General features: G+C 37.9%; 1 protein-coding gene across 2 annotated transcripts in view; it reads right to left on the bottom strand.

The window, feature by feature from the left end:
* LOC127524736 (protein hinderin-like) overlaps positions 1–16,413 on the bottom strand; it is a 23,487-nt gene continuing 7,074 nt past the window's right edge. For both annotated transcript variants that reach the window (XM_051916552.1, XM_051916553.1), the window contains exons 6-11: positions 13,170–13,294; positions 10,590–11,122; positions 10,254–10,358; positions 9,623–9,744; positions 9,405–9,522; positions 1–393 (exon numbers count right to left, since the gene is read on the bottom strand). In XM_051916552.1, the coding sequence (XP_051772512.1) occupies positions 186–393; positions 9,405–9,522; positions 9,623–9,744; positions 10,254–10,358; positions 10,590–11,122; positions 13,170–13,294 (1,211 nt within the window). In that variant the 3' untranslated portion in view covers positions 1–185. The remainder of the gene's footprint in view (positions 394–9,404; positions 9,523–9,622; positions 9,745–10,253; positions 10,359–10,589; positions 11,123–13,169; positions 13,295–16,413) is intronic.

Below are 16,413 nucleotides of genomic sequence, written 5' to 3' on the forward strand. Positions count from 1 at the left end.
TTTATTAATAAACACATTTTATTAAGGCAGAAACAACACTTGAATATGTTAAAAAAAAAAAATAATAATAAGACCATAATTATTTCAAGACTTTAAAAGGCAGAATTAAGAGCACATGAATAATAATGACCATTCAAATAAGTTCTTGTATTCCAACAAATAACCTGAGTCGCCATTACAACCCTTCAACAGATGAAAAAGATGTCTTCTAAGATCTCACTCTCCTCCAGGTCTTGCAAAGAGGACCGACTGGGGCCTAGAGGAGAGAAAAGGGTCTTCTGAGAAGCCCGAGGGGCGACGAAACTCTTCCGGGATGAGGGGTTGATTCGGCATCCTTCTAGGTTGGATACAGGGCTAAAAATGTCCAACAGCTCCATCAAAGAATCATCCCACCTAACAATGAGGGGGAAAAAAAGCAGGTTCAGACTCAGGAAATGTCACAATTATTTTATACACCAGAACAGAAGTGGACAAGTGGGATATAAAAAAGCATGATAATTTACATACTGCTCAGAATGCCGCACATCCTCAGATTCCCCTACATAAAAAAACAATGTTGCATCTGACTAGAGAAATAGTTTCACAGGCTTTGAAACATGTGGCCTTAGGATGGATATGAAGAACAAGCCAGCACGTTTTTTTTTTTTTCCCTAGTTTGGAAGGAAAACTAAGAGAGCTGAGCGAGGAGATAAATAAATAAAAGAATAAATAAACAAAGATTAAGCTAATAAAGATTCAACCCCTCAGTCGAGGTGCTTAATAAATTATTCATCGAGTACAGACGTGCACATTTCAGATATAAAACATGAATTCTTAAAGCACGCTCCACTGATGCTGCTAACATAATTCACTGCTCATTCTAAACAGCATTGATTTGCATCCATGCAGCAGAAGGGATGAGTGGGTATTCATACAGATGTGTGTGTGCGTGAAAGGGATCTCAGCTTCTATGAGAGGCAGAAAACGGTGCCATCCACTGAGTGCCTCTGACATTTGAAAGCAGTATTTGCTTCATGGTCATGATAGTGATGATTATACAAGACACTGAGAAACACGCCATCCACTATTTCCTTCATGTCTGACACTTTTTGGGTATGAAATCATAAAAGTATCGGTCAAGTACATCTCAAAATGTTTTCACAGAAAGGTAAATAGAAATTAAAGGTTGTCAAAACAAAAAACTTCCATCCTTCTCGGGCAACACATTAGCTCTGTTCCAAAACCAAGTGAGCTGCTTACAACCTACTTAGGTAGCTGCCCTCTAAAGGCCCTGATATACTTCAAGTGAAATCGAAAAAAAAGAACTGGTGTGACGTCATTTCAAACAAAATCAGTCCAAAATAACGTATATTTTGTGTTAGTTATGGGAGTTTGAAACAGCTTGCCAAAGCAAACTTTCTGGAAAAGTTTGCTCTAGCTGATAAACACCTTCATACTACCATTGGTCCATGCCGATGATGTAATAGGTAGGTGTGGCTCTGAGGCTCCACCTTCTTTAACATGGAAATCTTCTCTGATTAATTTTTTCTTTTCAGTCCATCGAGGTCTGACGTCCGTGAGTAAAAGCATGAATACACTGAAATGCCGCTTTATAGTAGAAATTGAAGTTGTAATTCTAATTGAAAGAGACATTGACAGTGTTTTTTCATGTTTAAAGGGGCAGTTCACCCAAAAATGAAAATTACCCCAAGCTTTACTTACCCTCAAGCCATCCTAGGTGTATATGACTATCTTCTTTCAGACGAACACAATCAGAAATATATTTAAAAAAAATTTTTTTAGACATTTTGAAGCAAAAAAAATATATCCATCCATCATAAAAGTAATCCAAATGGCTCCAGGAGGTTAATAAAGGCTTTCTGAAGTGAAGCGATGGGGTTTTGTAAGAAAAATATCCATATTTAAAACTTTATTAACTAATCCTGAGCGCTGCGTCTTGCGTTTTTAGACTCAAAGACATGTTCTGTGTGAATGGCCCCTAATGGTGCTTTTTTGTCATTTTTGAGGCTTGGCAACACAAACAATTGTCACTGATTGGAAAAAAAGCAGCCTAAAAACATTCTTACATGGAACACAATATTTAAAAAAAAATTGATGAAAGAATATTTCAAATCTTACAGGTTTAAAATGACATCAGGGTGAATAAATGATGATAGACTCTTCACTTTTGGGTGAACTATGCCTTTAAAACCTAAAATTATACCTACTCCTTGACCAGGTGAGGACTGAACAAACTGGTGAATCTCTGCACAGGTAAAGATGAGTTGAGGCTTGACGGATTGATCCCCAGAGTGTTGAACACATGTTCACACAGCCATCTAGGTGGGGTGCCTGAGCACCTGTTCACCCTCATGCTGGGACTGATGAAGGTGCCCTAGCTCTGGAAGACATCCTGCATTGTTCCGCTGCCAAAGATCGGAATCCCCCGGTTCCCCAAGGACTACAGGCCAGTTGATCTCACTTCACACAATACGAAGACCTCTGAGAAGCTGGACCTTAGACAGACCACCTGGACCCACTGCAGTTTGTTAACCACTGTTACGGCTCTGACCCTGTACTCTGGAGGCAGTGACCATTCACCATTAACAAACCTACATATGCTGCACTATACTGGCTGTTCTGTCAGACAAAAACTATAGCTTACTGTCCTATATAAGAGATCCACAGTAAAAATCTGTTTGCAAAGCCTTCGCAGAAATTGCAACTGATTTACCAAAGAATCCACAGTGAAATGTACTGAAAAAACAAATAATGCTCTACTGAGACATTCACATAGTTAAAAATAAATAACCACTTTCCAAGTATTAGGATTCTTTAGAAGGTAATGTTATTTTTAGTTCAGTGATCCTGTATCTCTCTTCTCTCCATCTCATTAACATGCCAGTGGGAGGGGCCAAAGATGAGATGATGTAGATAGGGCTGCCCCCTAATAGTCGACTAAACATTAGTCGACGAGAAGAGGCTTAGTTGACCAAAATACACTATATTGCCAAAAGTTTTGGGACACCTGCCTTTACGTGCACATGAACTTTAATGACATCCCATTCTTAATCCGTAGGGTTTAATATGGAGTTGGCTCACCCTTTGCAGCTATAACAGCCTCAACTCTTCTGGGAAGGCTTTCCACAAGGTTTAGGTGGGTGCTTATGGGAATTTTTGACCATTCTTCTAGAAGCGCATTTGTGAGGTCAGGCAGTGATGTTGGTGAGAAGGCGTGGCTCGCAGTCTCCGCTCTAATTCATCCCAAAGGTGTTCTATCGGGATGAGGTCAGGACTTAGTGCAGGCCAGTCAAGTTCCTCCACACCAATGTCTTTATGGACCTTGCTTTGTGCACTGGTGCGTAGTCATGTTGGAACAGGAAGGGGCCATCCCCAAACTGTTCCCACAAAGTTGGGAGCATGAAATTGTCCAAAATGTCTTGGTATGCTGAAGCATTAAGAGTTCCTTTCACTGGAACTAAGGGGTCAAGCCCAAACCCTGAAAAACAACCCCACACCATAATCCCCCCTCCACCAAACTTTACACTTGGCACAATGCAGTCAGGCAAGTACTGTTCTCCTGGCAACCGCCAAACCCAGACTCGTCCATCGGATTGCCAGACAGAGAAGCGTGATTCTATTGACTGTAGTTATTGACTCTGCAGAAAGTTGGCGACTTCTGCACACTGTGCACCTCAGCATGCGCTGACCCCGCTCTGTGATTTTACGTGGCCTACCACTTCGTGGCTGAGTTGCTGTTGCTCCCAATTGCTTCCACTTTGTTATGATACCACTAACAGTTGACTGTGGAATATTTAGTAGTGAGGAAATTTCACAAATGGACTTATTGCACAGGTGGAAACCTATCACGGTACCACGCTTGAATTCACTGAGCTCCTGAGAGCGACCCATTCTTTCACAAATGTTTGTAGAAGCAGTCTGCATGCCTAGGTGCTTGATTTTATACACCTGTGGCCATGGAAGTGACTGGAACACCTGAATTCAATGATTTGGAGGCGTGTCCCAATACTTTTGGCAATATAGTGTATTATTAGTCGCTTAGTCGCAAAAAAAAAAAAAAAAAACTCCACAGGAAATGGCGAATTCACGCAGTCTGTGACAGATCATTAACAGCTGGTCTAAATGGTAAATACAGTACATTGTGCAGGACATCCAAACGCTCATTCTTCGACCTCAAATATGGCTTACCATATAAAACATGTAAGTAGTAGCAACTTTACATGGCTGCTCACTTTAACGTTAACCTAGAAAAATGTGCGCTATTCAAGTGTTTGTGCAGAGTTTGAAAGCTGCATAATAGTGTGCTTGCAATCACTTGCATTTAAAATACTCCACTGATTTCTGGTCATACAGATAAGAGTAATACAGCTTTTGAATTTGTGAAAAATCTACTTTTATTCATGTGCTTGAACGCTGATTAGGCTGTGTAGGCATTAAAGGCTCATTATTATTATTTATATGGTTTATTAATAAACGTGCGATTAGTTGACTAATGCTTAATATGAACGACTACTAGTCGACCAGAAAAATGAGTCACGTTCTGACGTAGAACCCAGAAGCACTGGACTGTTTATACTACGTCAATAGCATAAGAGACTGACAGGGAAAAGAAGAAATTGTTGAATAAAGTTGCACACAAAAAGTATTCTTGTCGCTTCATAACATTAAGGTTGAACCACTGTAGTCACATGGACTATTTTAACGATGTCTTTACTACCTTTCTGGGCTTTGAAAGGTGCAATGACGTTGCTGCCTATTTGTGGTTCAGAAACCCTCAGATTTCACAAAAAATTTAATTTGTGTTCCAAAGATGAACAAAGTTCTTACGGGTTTGGAACAACATGAGGGTGAGTAATTAATGAAAGAAATGTCCTTTTTGGGTGAACTAACCCTTTAATGTTGACTCATACATTGTTTTTGCACTGTTAACCTGTCAACCCATATTCCAGTAATACAAACATAATAAAGAATGGTTCATTTCACACTTGAAATTTTACACTGAATGTTTTTGTGCACTCTCTTTGATGTTGCTGTTATTTTGTATAAATGGGACATTTATAATAAAATTACTTTGCAATAAATATTATGTAACAGGAATTATGATCATAACTAACAAAAGCAAACAACATTTGCACTTTATCTGTCAGTTATATTTCATTTGCTAGCGATTACACAGCCAGTTACAAGACTGTTTGAGAAAGAGACTTGCTTACTGAATGTCAGTATAAAAAAATGTTACAAATATTTCATGACATCATAATGGATCAAGCTGCTTAATGTTCTTTTGCTTTTAAGCCTGAAACTTGAATCTAGGTTTCGTTTTAATCCAGTCCTATGACAATGACAGTAATGTCCAATCTGGGAATCTCATTTTGTCGTTTGGGCGAATGACAATCGATTGTCATCCGACAATTCTTTTGCACATGTGCATCAGAGAGAAAGAGAAAGAGAGCTTACACTGAGGGTGGATGGCTGATGGGGTGGGACTTTGGCAAGGCTCCCTCTAGAAATGTGAGAATTAGCATTTTTATTTGTTGATTTATTTAACGGACAGGCCTCTCAAACAGCCATCCATCAACGGACGACATTGCCGATATGAATAATGCATTTCTTACCGCCGGTCACAATCTATAACAAGGGAAGGGGTAGGTGTAGTTTGGGCGGGGGAGGGGAATGTTAGGGCGTTGGTAGGAGGAAATTGCCGGAGAGAATGCTAATGTGTTTGGCAGTCATATTTACCCAAAAGCTTTCATTGCTTTTCACAAGGTCCACTGGCGAATGACCACGAGACATTAATATCACTTAAGAGGAGGTTTGCTAATCCCAAAAGCTATCTGTTCATTCAACGAATCAGCTAGGGGTTGGGAACAGAGTTCAAGATGCCTGGAAAAGAAAAGTAGAGTACAATAGCAGTATTTAAGTCTCTAGATTATTGAAGAGAAAAATAAAATCAATTACTGAATTCTTAAATTTTACAAAGCTAATAAAGTAATACAAATTATATTATTTTTATATTATAATATTTTTAAATGAATATATTTAATACATAATGATCTTAATATACAATTATAATATAAATTGAAATAAATTAAAGAAAAATGTAAGTGACTTCTAATCAGCAAAGCTGTCTTCAGTGCGATCAGCCATTTGCAATACTCTTTTGAAGAATAGGCTCTAGTTTTCTGCGCTTGTGGTGGATTTTTTGAAATCACAACATGGTATAAACAATATATGAGAATCTCTACAGGTTAACGCATTACCTCGAGCTCCTACTCTCATCAATGAGAGAGAGGAAGAGTAAAATACAGAGAGAGGGTGAAAGACACTGAGAAAGAATCAGGTTCTACTTCAATAATTCCAAACAAAAGACAGTTTATCAGTTTCCTTTGCCTCCGACTCAACTTATTTTACTGTTCTCATTAAAAATGTCCGTCACGCCTGAGAGCCCAAACAAATTTGTACCCAAACAGTAATATAAAAATCCTAAAAGGCAAATACCGACAGAACTGCATGTCAATTTTCTTTCAAATCAATAGTAAGCTGAGGAGAAGCACAGGGCATGGGCAGGAGCACTGACATTTCTCACTTCAGCTCTATCAAAACAGCCCTGAAAATTTTAATGATACACAATTTTTACTCCCCTTATAAAGTGAAGAGAAGTTTACAAGAGATGGCCCAAGTCTGCACAGGTTAATTTAAAAAGGTGGAGGTAATTTGAAAGAAGGACGTGGTTTGATAAGTGTATTGTTTTGACGACTCTTGCAGAGCTTGTTGAGTTTTATCAGTCTGACTGCATAATTCATTGCCTTCCCTCTTTTGTGACACTTACAGTGCAGTCCACTCTCCTGAGCAAGATGAACTCGAACAAGATTTTTATATTTTCCAAAAAGGAAATGTGAGTGGAGCCTGCAATGAAAAATACACCATCACGATGGTATGAATTTATTTAACATAAATAGTAATATAAAATTGCAACATAAATAGTAAAAAAAATTAACTAAGTCAAAAGAGCCAACCACAAAATCTCTGATCTCTTTATCAATGCGAGGAATTTTACGACAGTTTTATAGCCCACCATGTGAAAATAGTAAGTCTGGTTTCTAAGAAAAGTAATAGCACATACCTCTCCTCAATCATTACTCTCCACAAACGGGATGACAAACATCCCTACCTACTATGAAAAATAGAAATAGTGCCACTTGCCTTAGCAAAAACTTAAAATCCCTGAATTCGAAACACAAAACAAATCCCAAAGCATACTGACATTCAAAGAAAACTACCTGTTTCAGGTGGAGTGAAATGTTATGATCTCTAGCAGACACAAGATCCATAATCCATAATCATTTTCATTAACCCAAACTTATTTCCCCAGGGCATCTTTCTCCTTTTAAGCAAACTCATAGTAGTACAGAGCTTGTTTATTGATTCATTGTGGGCTGACAGGGCATTTGGTTGTTCTTCTAAAGTGTGTCCCTGTGGCATCAGACCCATCAGACTTGAGGTTGTCCAGGAGACAGCCTGGCAGCATCCAACCTCTGGCTTCTTAAAAATAAATAAATAAACGACACACTTCATTGATTTCCTCAAATCAAGTTTGGATTTGAATAATGCAAAAGTACCCTCCAGACAGTGGGATACAATAAAACATTTATCGTCCATACATAAACTTTCCATAGCGCTAGTCAGGGTATCTTGTTAGAGTTTATGTGCCTGTTTGGTATTAGTGTGTAAGGGAGGTTTCCCATGATGCTCTACTAATCATCAAGATCATCAACAAAGGAAAGTGTGTCCTTTTAAAATCAAAATATGACTTGCATGACAGATGCAAGTACAGAAATTTGAATTCTGTGGAGATTTTCTTACCATTTGAGCAATTCAGTCTAGATGCCTTTCTAAGTAAATATTGACAAGTGCAATTACAAAACTGGAATAACATTAATTCAACTAAAATCTTTAAATCGACTGACCGTCCTAGTCGAAATGTCTAATTAAAGATCTATTTCATTGCCTATTTTATCACATATTTTTGACTTAATGCTTCAAAGCTGCTTGATGTCACAATGAAAGGTGAATCTGGAATGGTCACTTGAAATTATTCAACAATTTGACTGTTCATTAACTGACACATCTCTGTCCTAGTCTTAGATCACATTTGGCCCTTATCAAGTTCCCTGGTACATATTAAGCATACAAAAGTATTCAATTCCCTGTCAGTTTTGACATTCTCTTGGTATGCCTCCCACAAATATCATGGCTGCACACAAAGCAACCTAATTTTCCCGGCCCCTGTAAAAGTTCTGGCTCGGTAATGAAACGTCGGAGACAGAAAAAAAACATATTAATGCAAAATATTCACCATAACATATAACAGAGGGAGGAAAAAAAGGCAATTACTTCTGAAGTCAGTAGATTTTCTCCTAGAAAAAAAAGAAGAAATACGGCTAACAAACGACTTACAAATAATCTGCATTTTTCAGAGATGGCGCGCTAAACGAGACATGCTCATTCTCTCGCAGTGAGGGTTGGGGGAGGGGGAAAAAAGACATGCTGTCACATTAATTACCTTTCTACGTTAAAAGAAAACGGTAATGAATTTCCTTCCCTATCCCAGAGTGTGTCTCGCGCTAGCGGTCAGTGATTCATTCTCTGCCTCACTCTTTCTCATTAAGCTGAGGGAGGCGGCGCGTTCTCAGCCCGAGCTGGAAGACTCGGTTCAATTACACCTGCTGCTGGGCCCTGCTACGCCAGCTAATGGGACTCAGCTTGGCTCCTGTCAGCCTCAGCGCTGGCCGGCAAAAATCTTCATTTAACTCATCAAACAGGCCTCGCACTGCGTTCGGCCCAAACCAGCTTCCTCGTTTTTTTCCCCTCTTCCTTTACTTCTCCCTTTTTCCCCTGTTTTATTCAGATTCCCCCACATACCACTTCTCCTTCCCCTTCTTCTATTTCACATTCTTGCATTAAGAAGCTCTATCACAAAGGCAGGGACTCCAAAAACACAATTAATACATGGGCTTGGCCCCTGCTGTGCTGTTGAGCCAAAATTGCTGTCATTTCCTTCTTTTCACTTTTCTTTGAATTGAACATGTTAAATTGCATTTACTTGTGTGGTTCTTTGAGTTTCCTGAAAGTGGCTTCTCTCAAGCACCAGGAGTTTTCCCCCCATCTTTAAATTGCAACAGCAGCGTTTCTACAGAATCTTAAATTGGCAGAGTGACCGCACAATTGGCAAATGGCAAAATTAAATGTTTTACTCATCTAAAAATACAGAAAGGGTGTGGTAAAACACATTGGTTGTGTTAGATAGGCTGGGATGACTTAGATGATTGTATAAAGAAGCCAATCCATGCCATAGAAAACAGGAGTGGACCAAAGACAGAACCCTGAGGGATACCTTAACTCACCTGGAGGCCTGTGGAGTGCTGGGAAGGCCAAGAGGGGGAATTTTAGGAAGAGCAGATGTCCGGAAGCTTTCTGGAATCACAGGAGAAGTGGCCATATCCTTCCTGGTAATGGAGATCTCTGCAGGGAGAAAATGAGAGATTTCTCAATCTCCAATTAAGAAGGTAAAGTAAAAAGCAGAAAGGAATAACATATTCAGCATAATTTTTTGTGAACATACCTTGTGAAAGCTTGGGTGTAGGTTGCTGAATACTTGATGTGTGTCCCTGTGACTGTTTATTACTCAATGGTTGTCGAACAGTTCCCTGCAGAATGTGTGACTTTCCCTCATTTATTTCACTGCTGTATAAGAAAGAGAGAGAAAGATACTGTTTAAAAGTTGGAATTGCTTACCAAGGCTGCGTTTATTTGACCAAAAATACACTAAAAACAATAATATTATGAAATATTATTACAATTGAACATATCTATTCTATTTTAATATATTTTAAAATGTCATTTATGTATGTTATGGCAAAGCTGAAATTTCAGCAGTCATTATTCTAGTCATAGGTGTCACATGATCCTTCAGAAATCATTCTAATATGCTGACTTGATGCTCAAAAAACAATTTCTATTATTATCAATATTGAAAACAGTTGTGCTGCTTTATATTTTTGTAAAAACTGTTACATTTTTCAGGATTCTTTGAAAATTATTCTTTCAAAAAAAAAAAAAAAAAAAAAATTCTCACTGACCCCAATCTTTTGAACAGGGAAATTTTGTATATTTAAAGATTTTTTATTTTTATCTTTTATTTTTATCTCTCCAGCACTTTTTGCATTCAATGCAGTTTTGAAGTCAATATTTACCTGCGTGTTACCTGATCCATTACAAAACAGGACTGTGGACCTTCATTAAAACTGCTGTCTCCATTTAGGGGTTTCTCAAAGTTTGTTGTAGTTGCTTCCTGAAGCCTTCAAAAGAGACAAATTAAAAGAATTTTCATGGTTCAGATCAAGTTAGGCTGTATTAACAGAATTTGTGACAATGTCGATTACCACCGAAAATAGCAGGACTTATTTAGATTTTTTAATGAGACAAAAATCATGATTATAGTACAGTGAACTATAAATACTTTCTAGGTGCATGAACTTCTGTGTATGCATTATTAGTCATTAAACAAAGGTCCTGTGCCAGGCTCTTACTTGCTGTACTGAAGGTAAGACTGACGGAGTTGCTGGTTCTGGAGCAGAAGTTTTTCTTCCTGTTGAGCCAACCGAGCTTGAATTCTCTCCCTCTCCATTTCCAGCTGTTTCTTGTGCAGGAGCAGACACTGTCGTTTCTCCTCCCAGTTCTCCCGACCAGGCGGCGGCGCTAGTCCAGTTCGATTAGCACCATGCATGTTGTCACTCTCCATTCTGTGGCACTGATGAGAGCACTTGGGTTCAGAGGCAACATGCAGCTTCAAGGCATCACCGGCTGAGGGCTCCCTGTTGGAGAACCTGGGATCACTATGTCCACCTTCAGAATTGCGATTGGTGTGCCTGTCATAGACTTCGCAGTTCTGCTCGCTGCTGGAAGGTGCACTGAAAGGTCCCGTTGAGAAAGAATGAGTGCACTCCACTGACCCACCTCTCTCGGTTCTACTTCCTGATGGAGGAAGGTCCAAGTAAGATCCATCCAAAGCAGTTCCTCTCCCACCCAAAGACCTTCTGAGCACCCCCTCACTACTAGGAATCTGTGGGATGGAGCAGAAGTAGAGAAATTATACACGTCACCTCTGACCTTTTAATAATGTAGCAACGAAAGCAGGTTTTACTCAAGGGAGTCAGAGAGGGTGGGCTCATCCCAAGAGGATGCAACAACCCAAGGTCAATCACCAAAGAGATAAACATTCAGGACAAAGGAGAATCGTCCACCTCTGAGGGGACAGAAAAGGGCCACTGACTAATTCAAGAGGAGGTCGTGGAGCATGTAAACATACATTACTCACAGCCAAGGTTTCAGAGAGGACAAGCTCATTTCCCTTATACAAGCTTAAGATGAAGGGTGCACAGGGTGCACGTTCTAAACTAAAACAACATATGAGTTTCACAGTTTCCTTTATTGAGGTTTGTTTTAGCTTTAATATTTTTAGTAACAGTGCTTTAAAGGGGATAAATTTAGAGATGGAACTTCTCTGAGAGGGTTTCAGTGTGCTGACAGGTTAACAGTTATAGATGCTAAAGTGTCAGCATGCCAAAACCCCTCTCTGAGAGGCTGCTTCTCTAAATCCACCCCCTTTAAAATCACCACCGCTAAAGCCATCAAAACAGTGCTTTTGTAACAAATTCACCTTCAACACATTTCAAGGCAATTACTGTTGGACTTCAAATCGCCTGCTGTGAGCAACGTTGGCATTATCATGAAAAACCCAAAGACCTATGATAGTTGTGAGCAATAAAAGGGGGTAGATATTTTTGTGTTTTTTTTTTTAATTTGTTGAATATCTGTTAGTCACCCTCTTCAGACAGGATGTGTCACTGGTGGTCATGAAAGATTTATAAGTGGTCATAAAAGTGGTCTGTGGGTTGAATTAAATAAATAAATAAATACACTAGTTTTGAATATTACTAAATAGTTCCCCCAGATATGTGGTGTTTGTTATTTATATTCATATTCATTTTTTGGATGCAATTCATTTATAATTTCTTTATAATGTTCTTTATATATTTTTATTTATGAAAATTGAGAATTGATATGAATAGTTCTGTTGCAGAAATTGTTCCAAATGTGTGTAAAAATTAGAGGTCGACCGATATTGGATTTTACTGATACCGATAACTAGGTTAGACCATACTTGCCGATAACCGATTAATCAGCAGATAGTTTTTAAAATGCATACTGAATTTAAAAAAATAAATAAATAAATAAAATAAAATAAAATAACACTAAGTAAAACAGTTTTAAATAAGTACTGAACCATGAAAATGTGCTAAATGATATAAATCTAATATGAATATATTAATTATATGAATAAATATTGAAGTAAACAAAAGACATTCAAACATGCTCCAGTCTCCTAATATAGCTCTTGCAACAGACACAACCCGGAAAAACTATCGGCAAGGATAAATTGGTCGACCTCTATTAAAAATACATACATACATATTCTGCCACAGCAGTGAATTCCGATGATGTCTAAACAACTTCAGATGGATAATATGTGGCATTGATTCATTTGTTCCTTTTCAAATATTCTCTTTCATTTCAAAATGTCATATTACAGAAGTAAAATGAATCATGAATGCCATTTCATGTTTCGTGCAACTGCAACCTTGGTGGTCTCATCTCTCTCTTTGACTATGTGCAAGACACAGGTCAGTATTAAACAATGAAATTTTATACATACACATATATATATATATATATATATATATATAAAAAAACACACACTTAAAGTCATAGTAGATAAAAGAATCTTTCAAATGTGTAATCGAAATAAGATTAATTCACCCAATATTTACTTTTTAAGGAAAAAGAAAAATTTTCTGGGTGAGCATTCACAATCTCAAAATGGCCAAATAACAGCTGATAAATTGGTTGGTCTGCCAGGATATAAAGATAGTGGGCCATTCAAATGAATTTCTGCCTGCTATGGTTATACAATGCCATGACTGATCAACTGAAATTCCAACATAGTATAGAGGATACAAATTCAGTGCACGCACATGTTCTGTCTGAGCCATTTGTGGCCTCTCTCTATCGCTCTCCCACACACAGACACACTCTCTCTTAGTACTCACCTTGCTGTGGGAGCAGGACTGATTGAGCAGTGTGATAGACTTGTTGAGTTTCTCTTGCTGTTGGGAGAGGTACTGCTGATAGAGTCCCAGCAGCTCCTGACACTCTCGGTACTGCTGCTGCAGGCCTGTGCTGTGGGTCAAGGGTCAACACGCACTGGATAACTCTGCCACTGTTCCCACTTAGACTAAAACTCTCTCTCTTCCCAAGCCAGACATGGTAATCCATTTCCCCCAATGTAGTGTTGCCAACCTAATGCTGAGTAGGCAGGAGATTTTATACATAAGGTACAAAAAGAAAGAACCTCCCTTAAAGTAGTGCCCCAAAGGCTACTAATAACTGTAAAATCAGCTGTATGTCAAAGTAAATACTCAAATATATTTTGAAAAGCCCAAAGCTGATATGATCAGCTTGAGAGGCAAAGCAAATAATATATAATAAAATAGGCTTTCTTGGTCTAGGTCAGTGGTCTGCACGTTGACAGGGTAAAAAATAATAATAAAATATTGAGGTGATATTTTTGTTATTCATATGGCTAAGCAAATATAAAAAAATAATGATAATAAAAAAAATAAATAAAATAAAAATATTGAGGTGATATTTTTGTTGTTCATATGGCTAGGCAAATTTGTTTGGATTAAATTCATTTATACATTTTTTTCAGAGAACACCAAAAAATCTGAACTGGTATCATGCAGTATCAGTACCAACACTGAATATGGTATAAACCAAGGGTAATTTGTACAGTGCTTAAAACCACAGGTTAAGATCTGGATGCAAATCATTTATAAGTTTTTTCAGAGAATGCCAAAAAAATCTGAATCTGTATCATGCAGTTTTGTTGAAAAACAAAAGTTCAAAATAAAAATACAACTGGCCACATACAATTCAAACATCCTAAAATAAAAAAAATCCATTGAATAAGTTTAGGTATTACAGGAAAAGCTACAAGAAGAACTTAAAATATGAAAAAAATTCTCCCACTGAGAGCTCAGTTGCCCAGTGTCCTTATATCGAGAGTTGGACTTCTACTCTGGCTCCTGACATTTGAGTCTCTCTGGCTGAATCCCAGCCGCCAATACCTGGAGTCATGTTTGTGACTTTTTGAAAAAGTGCACAGACAGAGAAGAAAGCAAGAAGAGACAGCAGCACTGCAGAGAAGAGATAGAAGTGTTTCTTCAGGGCGAGGGCTTCACACATTCCTCCATCTGGGTCTGGCTGGGCAGGGGTGGGCAGAATGCCAGGCTGTGAGACAGAGAGAGCTGGCACGTATGCAGCATTGGGCAGAACTCAACTGATCTGGAGCAGAACCACAGACACGCCGACTGCGCCGACTAATGACAGCGTGACGTACGCTTGCTTACTCTCACAAGCTCTGCAGAAATCCATTCGGTAGATCTAATTTTCCAATGTGGAAAGCAATAATGGAAAGCGACTTTTTTTGGTCTTTCTTCTTAATAATCAGCCTGGCTGCAGAACACAACCGCTCAGAGATCATCATAATACCTCAAGGCCCAGGAACTCGAGGGGGGCAACACAGATCAAACCAACTGAAAGTTAGAACGATATAGAGATTATTTATAGTCCTCATATCTCTGTTATTACAATGTCAATAAGCACTAAATCCAGCCTCTGCTCAACAGCCTCTCAATCCAATACCCATAAGATAAGCACGGTAAATCTTACCTAAAAACAAAGGCTAGTATTAAAATCTCCAGAATACTGCACAATAGAAAAAGAAAAAGGAATTTCATAACCCACAAGAGGCCATGCATTAGTGAGTTTTACCATGGTAAAGGCAAGGTGAAGTGGTATAATCTCACAGGCTTTTTGGTATAAGAACGAACCAGGATACCAATGTTCAATAATTTAAATAATACAGCATTTGTATGATAATTTCCTTACCATTGCTAAGCAATATAGTGCATTAAAGAACAGTTCACCAAAAATGAGAACTCACCCATGTTATTCCAGACTTACTTTCTTCTGCAGAATATAAAATGAATTGTCCACACAATAAAAGTCATTGCGGTTCAGTGCTGTCTTCCTCTCTTGCATTCCACAGAAGAAAGTAAGTCAAACAGGTCATAGAGGACAGATAAATGATTCAATTTGTTGCGTTGCACGTTATAGCTTGCATCTTAAAGTGGTAACGTTTCGCTTGATTACATACTACATTCAGTATTCATACATAATGTAAATTCGTGATTTAAAAAGAGAAATATGCTTTACACTAATACCACTGATTCAATGCTGTCAGTTTGAATGAGAAGCAGGCCTGTAATTACAATTAGCCATTCAATTACAACAAATTACTAACTTTGTGTTAATGCTCAGTTTAAGATTATTGAAGTATTAAATATATTAGACTATTAAAAACTAAAGTTAAGAGCCAAGGGAGTGAGTGGTTCTAATATTCCCCAAATACCAATTTCATTTGGTAATTAGAAATGTAATATAAAGGCGTCTGATAAATCAAATTTGCAAATTTCATCTATTCCCATTTGTTTTACCCCAATATTGGTTATTAAAGCAGAATTTTAAAAAAAAGGGTTGATTCTGGACTCTGGATTCTTGATTTTTTGGGGGTCAATAAGATGTTTTGGGTTTTTGGATTTACAGTTAGAGTAAGTTACAATAAAGGCATTTTCACAAAAATATTAAACAAAATATTAGGCACAACTGTTTTCAAGATTAATAATAAGAAATGTTTCTTGATCACAAAAGTTTCGTGACCCGTGCTGGCAAAATGAGCCTCAATGAACAATTTTTCAAAAATGAGTTCACATTCCCTATTAAAAAAACCTTCAAAATGATGTATGATTTGTTGGAATCTGACAAAAAAAAAAAATGACTGAGCTACACCGGTTTGAAGTCGATAGAGTCAGCACAGTCAATTTTGAGAAAAATCGAGTTAGTTCCAAGGTTCCAAAACAAAATCACCTTAAAATCCTTGGTAATACCACTAAATTTGGCACAAACCAAGTCAAAACCCATATCTATAGGAAAAAATATATATTTTCAACTTTTTTCCATAATTCCACATTTGTTTGATTAACATTAATGAACAGATAGCCTATATATTAAGACCTAGGCCTACTGTATCACACGGATATAATATAATGATAAACATCAGACGTTTTTCCCAAACAGTTAACCAAACATTCGCTTAAGATATAACAGATAATGTTTGCATGAATACTCGCCAGATTTTTTTAAATACTGTAATTCTGTATAAGTGTATGT

Source organism: Ctenopharyngodon idella, chromosome 13 (genome assembly GCF_019924925.1).
Source record: "Ctenopharyngodon idella isolate HZGC_01 chromosome 13, HZGC01, whole genome shotgun sequence".
Taxonomy (NCBI): domain Eukaryota; kingdom Metazoa; phylum Chordata; class Actinopteri; order Cypriniformes; family Xenocyprididae; genus Ctenopharyngodon; species Ctenopharyngodon idella.